The sequence below is a fragment of the Notothenia rossii genome (assembly GCF_949606895.1).
Source record: "Notothenia rossii genome assembly, chromosome: 7".
NCBI lineage: Eukaryota > Metazoa > Chordata > Actinopteri > Perciformes > Nototheniidae > Notothenia > Notothenia rossii.
This window is the reverse complement of record NC_136905.1, coordinates 84,956,706-84,965,849: the sequence shown is the minus strand read 5'-3', so window position 1 is coordinate 84,965,849 and position 9,144 is coordinate 84,956,706. Positions and strand designations below refer to the sequence as shown.

The 9,144-nt window shown below is 46.4% G+C and overlaps 1 protein-coding gene across 1 annotated transcript; it reads right to left on the bottom strand.

Annotated features, from left to right (window-relative positions):
- Positions 1–1,269: 1,269 nt before the first annotated feature.
- On the bottom strand, positions 1,270–8,403 carry LOC307046514 (uncharacterized protein; the record flags this gene model as incomplete). Its single annotated transcript, XM_079692882.1, has 4 exons — positions 1,270–4,004; positions 4,765–5,624; positions 7,339–7,437; positions 8,347–8,403. The coding sequence occupies 4 exons, from the start codon at positions 8,401–8,403 to the stop codon at positions 2,486–2,488; spliced, it is 2,535 nt and encodes an 844-aa protein (XP_079549008.1). The 3' UTR covers positions 1,270–2,485.
- Between the last annotated feature and the right edge of the window lie 741 nt (positions 8,404–9,144).

Here is a 9,144-nt window from a genome sequence, read left to right as displayed (position 1 = left end):
ATTAATACAGAGGCCTCGAAGCGCCATGGTTACGACATTTTATTATCTCAGTTTTTTCCGTAGTTATTTGTCGATACCTCAAAAATATCAGATGTAGTGACCCGGTGGATTCAAAACAATACAACACAATATACCATGTGCACAAAAGAGGTACGAGGTAAAATAGAGAAGATCATTGAAAGCAGATTCTACTGGACTCGACGCCCCGTATTGCATTGTTTTGGTAAAAGGCTCAAAAAGCTGAATTTGTCTTATGGCCTATGCATAATTATTTAAAAATATGTACCTTGTATTATTACACATGAAGCATGTTTGTTTTTGTTTCTTAAAATAAATCCTAAATAAATAAAAATCGCTGGGAAAAAAATATCGAATTTTGTTTTTCATAGACGACAAAATTAAAATTGTCAGGTCAAGAAAACAACGAGAATTAGAGATAATGACAAATAATTAATATAAATGTTTGAAGCATGTCGTCCGTAACGTTATCCTAAAATCTTATTTGAGCATATAAATATTTAATTGGCAATTTCCTCCACTATTGAAGACAACATTTAAACGTTTTAAAATACAGCTATCATTCAACGAGTGAAACATGACTTCCTTATATCCTTATAGCTCGTCATATACAGCGGGTCAGAAACTTAAGTATATCCTTATAGCTCGTCATATACAGCGGGTCAGAAACTTAAGTATATCCTTATACCTCGTCATATACAGCGGGTCAGAAACTTAAGTATATCCTTATACCTCGTCATATACAGCGGGTCAGAAACTTAAGTATATCCTTATACCTCGTCATATACAGCGGGTCAGAAACTTAAGTATATCAATTAGTAGAGAGGAGGGGGACGGTCGGCACAGTTTCTATTTAAAAATGTGGACGTTAAGTGTAAAGCTTTGTGGTGAAAACAGCTAATTATGTTTTGTTTAAATGGTTACCTCCCTGGCTAACTTGCCCCTTTTCATTCAGCTCTCATCTGATTGGCTGGACAATGAAAGGGCAGCAGTAAGGGGGGGTGGGTGCTAATGGAGCCTCGTAGCGGCGAAACCGTGCGGCGCCACACATAAGCGCATAGGTGCTCCGCATTTTCGGCTCAGTTGAGACACCCTCCGCAAGATGAGGTCCCCTCCGCAAGGTGAGGACCCCTCCGCGAGGTGAGGCCCCCTCCGCGAGGTGAGGCCCCCTCCGCGAGGTGAGGCCCCCTCCCCAAGGTGAGGCCCCCTCCGCGAGGTGAGGCCCCCTCCCCAAGGTGAGGTCCCCTCCGCAAGGTGATGCCCCCTCCCCAAGGTGAGGCCCCACGCAGTCTGCATGCTCGGCCTGTAGGGAGGGACGGCCCTGTAAGCTGAGCAAGGTGTGGAGGAATAGAACTCAAACGCTTGTCATGTGAAAGAGGTAATAACAGCGTTGCTGGATTCACGTTGGAGTTTTAATTAAAAGCCTGAAACAGACCCTAAAGAGCGGGGATCAACACGTCAATACCAAAGTACATCTGGTGCCTAAAAGGCGCCCAAAGAGATGCTCAACAATCATCTAGAGAATACGATTCCTGAAGAAATTGCGGTGTGGATGATGGGTTAGGGCGACGTAAACCAGCATCTGAAGCTCAGCGCTCTAACCCACTGAGCCACGGCGATGAAGAGGTGGAGATTTCTTTCGTAACATTTGTATGAATTGTGGGTAATATTTCTGGACTAATGAACGTTTTTATATATAAGTATTATCTTATCGACCCATTATAAGACGACCCCTCTTTTTCAAGACTCATTTTTGGAAAAGACCTTGGAATGCTTTTCTCTGACTGGTTTACATTTCATGTCTCTTTGCTGCTCGACAGTTGTTCGATGACTTCATTGATCACATTATCTTAAAATCGGCATCGTATCTTCTCCTCTCTTGTTTATTAACTCGCCTACTTTTGATCCACTCTGTTGGAGTTGGTCTCCGTGTCTCTCCCATCTCCATCTCTTCCTCTCCTGTTGCCGTGTGCTGTTACTGTTACGAATTATAAGATGACTTATATTCGGGTCAATGCGGTACTTTTGCTTCTCAGCATTCACACCAATTTCGTTTGGGACCATAATGCTGGAATGATCCTGTAATCTGACCCCTTGACCCCAATATTGCACATTTCAGCACCAACCCTTTTCAAACTCCGCCCTCTATACATCGGGACATGATCCTATAACAAAGTGAATATTTTTATAGTAACATTTGGATGAAATATGGTTAATAGTTTTAGAATTATGACATTTTTTATATATATATATATAACTATTGCTGTTGCTTCTCAGCATTCACACCAATTTCGTTTGGGCACATATTGCTGGAATGATCCTGTAAGCTGAACCCTTGAACCCAATTCCGCATATTTCAGCACCAACATTTTCAAACAGCATGTCAACCCTCCCCGATCTCCCCTACATGATCCTCGCTAAAATGTGCCAATTTTGGATCAATAAAGCACTTCTTATCTTATCTCCCTCACAGAGTGGAGGCACTCTGCTTGAAGTCTTTGAGGATGACGGAAGCGTACGTCATGTTGGTCGGGCTGCACAGAATGGACTCTGAATTTGGGAAGGGGTTCAAGGGAGGAGGAGCGTTGTGATCTCTGAACGGAGACGGAGGCATGAGGGCCTCCTCGGAAAGTTTCCCGTCCACCGACTCCCCGTCGCTGTCGTGGATCCGGGCGTTGTTGTATATGTAGCCGTGAAGTAGCCCAAACTGAGCCTCATCTTCCTCCTCTGAAGGGGAGTCAGGTTCCTGGTGGAGGTGGGGCTCCTGGTGGAGGTGGGGCTCCTGGTGGAGGTGGGTGTCCGGGTGGAAGTGGGGCTCCTGGTGGAGGTGGAGCTCCTGGTGGAGGTGGGTGTCCGGGTGGAAGTGGGGCTCCTGGTGGAGGTGGGGCTCCTGGTGGAGGTGGGTGTCCGGGTGGAAGTGGGGCTTCTGGTGGAGGTGGAGCTCCTGGTGGAGGTGGGTGTCCGGGTGGAAGTGGGGCTCCTGGTGGAGGTGGGGCTCCTGGTGGAGGTGGGTGTCCGGGTGGAAGTGGGGCTTCTGGTGGAGGTGGAGCTCCTGGTGGAGGTGGGTGTCCGGGTGGAAGTGGGGCTCCTGGTGGAGGTGGGTAGCCTGGTGGAGGAAGGGCTCCTGGTGGTGGTGGGGCTTCTGGTGGAGGGAGGGCTCCTGGTGGAGGTGGGTCTCCTGGTGGAGGTGGGGCTCCTGGTGGAGGTGGGTTTCCTGGTGGAGGAAGGGCTCCTGGTTGAGGAAGGGCTCCTGGTTGAGGAAGGGCTCCTGGTGGAGGTCGGTGTCTTGGTGGAGGAGGGGCTCCTGGGGGTGGTGGCTCTCAAGGTGGAGGTGGGGCTTATAGTGGAGAAGGGGCTCCTGGTGGAGGAAGGGCTCCTGGTGGAGGAAGGGCTCCTGGTGAGGGTGGGTCTCCTGGTGGAGGAGGGTCTCGTGGAGGAGGAGGGTCTCTTGGTTGAGGTGGGTCTCCTGGTGGAGGAGGGTCTCGTGAAGGAGGAGGGTCTCCTGGTTGAGGTGGGTCTCCTCATGGAGGAGATGGGGCTCCAGCTGAAGTAGGGGCTCCTGGTAGAGGAGGGGCTCCTGGTGCTGGTACACTAACACACCACCACTAACCGCCTCAGGAATGCTAATCATGTCATTTAACTTGGGTATGTTGAATTCGTCCACCTGCGGACGCTCCACGAAGATGCAGTTTTTTGTGTTTTTTGGGCGAGGTCCGTACGGTTCCTCCCCCCTCGGGATCTGACCCTGGTGCATCATGGGAGGGGTGACGGGGGGGTTGTACCGCACGGCCTCGCCCTCGTCCTCCTCCTCGGCCACGTTGTACAGAGTCTTAGTGCTGAGGAAGGAGTTGGTTAAGGGTTTGATGACGGCCGTCTGATTGGCCTCCTGCCGCCTCACGTGCACTGACAGTCTGTGCCACGTGTGATCTCCTTTGGGAGGGAGCCTGGCACCTGGTTCAGACCATGACACAGACTTTCCATTAGAACTATATGAACAGAATAAAGATGGAAACAAATTACTGCAAGGGAACCCACAAAGGTGGAGACAAGACAGCATTTATGGTTTGTGTTGTAAAATATTAAGAATAGAAAAGATGTTCTTTATAATACTTCAGGGTTTCTGCAGGGTCCTGAAAATGTTTTTATGAAAGCTAATGCTACAAAATCTTCAGCATCTAAGCAAAATAAAATATAGCAAAAATAAATACAAAATAAATTATAGCATTTTTATATATTTGTTAATGTTCTCCATTCTCCTAATTAAAAATAATAATATTGTAGACTATGACTTTGATTGTCCTTATTATCGTTAAATGAAATATGTCTTCTGAAGAGAACACAGAATATCTTCTCTGTATGGAAAGAACATTAGCAAATATTGATATGAATAGTTTTAGCCTAGATTTTCTCAACGGGTTTCCATCGTGTTTTGCCTGAATGAGTGTAAAAACGTCACATTGAACTGTGTGTGATCATATGAAGGTGTGTGTGATCTTATAACGGTGTGTGTGATCAGGTGTGTGGACCCTGCAGGACCCTGAAGGACCCTGTGTTCTGTAGATTAGGTGGTCTGTAGATTAGGTGGTCTGCTCCCTCGGCTCAGAGATGCTGGTTTTAATTGAACTCGTCAGGTTAAACGTCTGAGGACTGAGCGCCGCACAGCTCAGGTGTTTCTCTCACGTTAAATACAGAGAGCCAGCACCTCAGAGCCTCTGGAGCATGCTCACTCATAATTACTGCACCCACCTGCCCTTCTTCTTCCTCCTGAACATGTTCAGAAAGCTGCTGCTGCGACACGCCATCTTCCCGTCGCCCACGTGCATCCTCACAGCGTCCGAGGTGGTGAAAGCGCTGCGCACGTTTCTCTCCGGCTTGGCGAGAATGATGTACATCTTGGGCGTGAACATGCACCCCAGAGCCACCGTCACACTGAGGCTCACGGAGAACGACGTGGTGATGATCTTGTAGTTGCTCCCGAAGTAGATGGGAACGAAGGCCAGCCAGATGATGCAGGTGGTGTACATGGTGAAGGCGATGTACTTGGCCTCGTTGAAGTTAGCCGGCACGTTTCGGGTTTTAAAAGCGTAATAAGTGCAGCTGAGGATGAGCAGCCCGTTGTATCCGAGGGGCGCCACCACCCCCATGTTGCTGGTGTTACAGATGAGGAACACTTCACGGATGCTAGGGTAGGACTTGACGGGTTCGGGGGGCTCCAGGATGATCAACGTGACCTCCAGAGTCAACTGGACGCTCACCAGAATGGAGGCGATGACCACCTGCGCCCACGCACTCATGAAGCGAGGTTTCCGGGTGCAGATCTTCTTCTTGCTGCCGGCCAGAATGCGTGCGATGCGGTTTGTCTTTGTGACGAGAGCAGCGTAGCACATGGCAGCAGAGAGGCCGACGAGGAGGCGTTGGAGGTAGCAGGAGAAGATCGTGGGTCGGGCGATGAGTGTGAACGGACACAAGAAGCCCAGGAAGATCCCGGCCAGGATGATGTAGCACAGCTCGCGGCTGGAGGACTTCACAACCGGCGTGTCACGGTACAACACGAAGATGAACGCCACGAAGGAGGTGACCAGGATGCCGAGGCAGGAGAACACCACCTGCAGGGGAGAGGGGACATTACACATTACACATTACACATTACACATTACACAACGCAGGAGGAATCGAATATCAAATAAACGACTTCAAAGGGTGGAAAGAAATCAAACAGTGCATTCATAACTGTTAAGAGCTCAGGCACTTAGGAGGTCGGACCCAATTGCACGGCCCGGGACACAGAGGTGAAGTATTGGTAAGATACTTTATTTTTCAAAGATATAGAAAAAAATGAACAACAAAAATTGGTCGCGATCAAATCTCCATCTGAGATGACAAATGAGAACCAAAGGAAAGCGCTCACGTAGTGATGAACAAAATGTATTAAGAGCACATAGAGAGCGTAGACCTGACCAGTGTTGGGCACGTCACTTTTTAAAAGTAACTAGTAATAGTTACTGCTCTCAAAAAGTAACTAGTTACTTTATTAGTTACTCAATTATAAAAGTAACTGGTAACACGTTACTTTATTTAAAAAAATAATAACAATACAAATACAAGTTTATGTGTTGTTTTTTGCTGACTAGTTCTCTGAAGGCTCAGACTCGACCGTTGCGATGGGCAGCATGTCCTCAACAACATACCTGGCCATCTGTTTAGTTGACTCTGGGTGACATGTGGCGATTTGAAAGAATCGTTTTTTGGCTGTTTAGATGGTGTTGCTCCATCTGGGTCACTGCCGGTGGTTGAGACGGTGGGGTCTTTGGCGACTAGTTTTATAGCCCCATGTACATTACTTAGGTGCTTCAGGAGATTGGCATTGCTGTTATTTGACGTGGACAATGCTTTCTGTCCTGCACACATTTTACAGTTTACCGTCATATGTTGTGCGTCCTTTATCCCCACAAATTGAAAATAGTGGTTATATCTCCAAGTTGCAAATGCGCTGCTGCTCTCGCTGATACTTGCATCTGCCATTGTGTGTGTGTGTGTGTGTGTGTGTGTGTGTGTGTGTGTGTGTGTGTGTGTGTGTGTGTGTGTGTGTGTGTGTGTTAGCATTAGCAAGTGTTCGTGTGTGTATGTTCCCCATAAGGCAAGACCCGCCCAACTCTGTCTCTGATTGGCTTACCCTGAAATGTTACCCCGCCTTAACCAATCATCACTCCTCTCTGGTTACTTTCACTTTTCCATGGTGCTGTGAGAGGACATCGCTGTATTCGTCTGTAAATTACATCCGCAGGGAGATTCGGTTCAGTTCCATCACACAATGTAACGCAGTAACGCACTAATTTAAATCACAGTAACCATAACGGCGTTACTTACCGGGGATAGGTAACTAGTAACGCTATTAGTTACCGCAAAAAAGTAGTTGCGTTACAGTAGCGCGTTAGTCCCAACACTGGACCTGACCATGGCAATAGACAAAAACGAACTGACCGTGAACACTGGGAGACTGGGAAATTTAAACACAGGGTAACAAGACACAGGTGGGAACAATCAGGGGCGGGGCTGACACTGATGAGCACAGGAGACACAGAAGGGGTTAAAAGAATCAGGAAATTAGACACACCAGGGAGACTAACGACAGACAGGAAAACACAGGGGAAAAGACCAGACAATACACAGGGAGGAAAACATGACAAGGAGAACAGCAAAACACCCACTACCAGACACACACAACTAAAAACGTGACACAACACAAGAATCGTGACACTAACTATAAAAAAAATGTGCAAGAAAATAAAAATATTGCATGAAAAAATCAAATAAACCCACCTGGATGATGGACTCGGGGTTACTCCACTCCAGGTACCGCAGGGTGATCGGCTCACAGCCTGGAGACGAGAAGGAGAACACGTGATTACAGCAAACAGACTGTGTGTCAAAGCAATGCAGGACTCTGAAATCTCAGCATGGAGGCGAGGCTTCTGAAAATCACGAGTTCGTTTTCATTTGAGATGAACAAAATGAAAAGTTTTGCGGGTTGACGTAAAAAGACAAGATTATAAAAACCATCAAGCACTCTTTAAAGACATCTTACATTTTAGCATTAGGTTAGATTTCTGATCATGAGAAGAACTGAATAAAATACTTCTTTAAGAAAAACATTTAAGAAGAGCAAAAAGAAAGGCTCATCGGGCTTAGCCTGGGGAAAAGACATGCATTTCAAACATAAAGGAAACATATTGGAAAGCAGCTCAATTCAAGATCCAATACGTTGTTTTCATCATGAACTCATGAAACACTGAAGTTCCCTCCGACAGAGCAACATGGACACACAGGACATACAACTAATAATAATAGAGCAAGAAATAACAGAATATAAATCCAAAGTGCAAGATGTGAATACAAACAGCTCATGGAGATGTTATCATTGCAGCTTGGAGGTTAAATCACAGATTGAATAACACACATTGAGACATGATACGTTTTAGATTTCACTTCAGGAACAAACTGAATGAAGAGACGTTGGGTTAATTATCTGATAACGTGTTCTTTCAGACGAGTGGACAGAAAACCTCTTGATCCACATCCAGGAGGTTATCCTAATCACTTTTACAGAAGCATTACGAAACGCCTCGTTAGCATATTCAGACGGAAGACAACTTGTAAAAAGATAATTGTGTTAATGTCAGTAATGGGGGGTGGGGGGGGGGGGTCATGGTGGTGTTAGTTAGAGTTGTTCTTTATTCTAAGGTGACATTGAGAATCACATTTCAGCTGAGTAACACAGAAAGTCTGAAAGTGGGTTTTTAGCTCAGATATAAATAAACCTTTTTGTACGGAGCCAGGCGGGGGGGTGAGGGGGGGGGGAGGGGGGCCGGGGGGGACAAAGACCATCGCTGCCTTTCTGCTGGAGCCAAGTAAACTCTCCCTGAATATCTCACTGATGTTGTTTTATTTATTTATCGAGGTGGGAGAGAAACTGCACGGGAATCATTTCCATCTCTTCCTGAGATCCACGAGAGACTGAGATCAGGCACGAGGAGGACGAAGGAAGGAATAAAACGTTGCAATGAGAAATAAACTACAAATATAAAAAGGGAGAAAAGGAATAGAATAGTGCAAGAAAACATGATATAATGGAATAAGAAATAAAAAGGAGAGAAGAGATAAACACAATAAGATAATGGTGCATTCATAAGTGTTAACCCGGCCTTCACCCTGTAACCGTGGCAACATCGTATTATAATCAAAAGCAGAAGTGAGTGAAACGTAATGGAGACTATATGTATAAACAGAAAGGTATATAACACGTGAGCTGTATGAGATGCCGCATGGTGTTCACATGTTTAAAAGGTGTGAATAATGAATAGAGCAGGAGGTGGAGGAAGTGGAGCAGAGAAAGTAGGGCTGGGGGGGGGGGGGGGGGGGGGGGGGGGGGCAAATAGGACAGAATTATGGAGAAGATCTGCAGAGAGTGAGCAGGACAAACTGCAGAGGACCAGAGGGGGGAAGTGTTGGAGTACAAATACTTTGTTATGTACTCAAGTACATGTTTCTGGTATCCTTTACTCCACTACTTTTTCTGACCACTTTTTACTTGAATACAAATACCTGTACTTTCTACTTCTCACATGT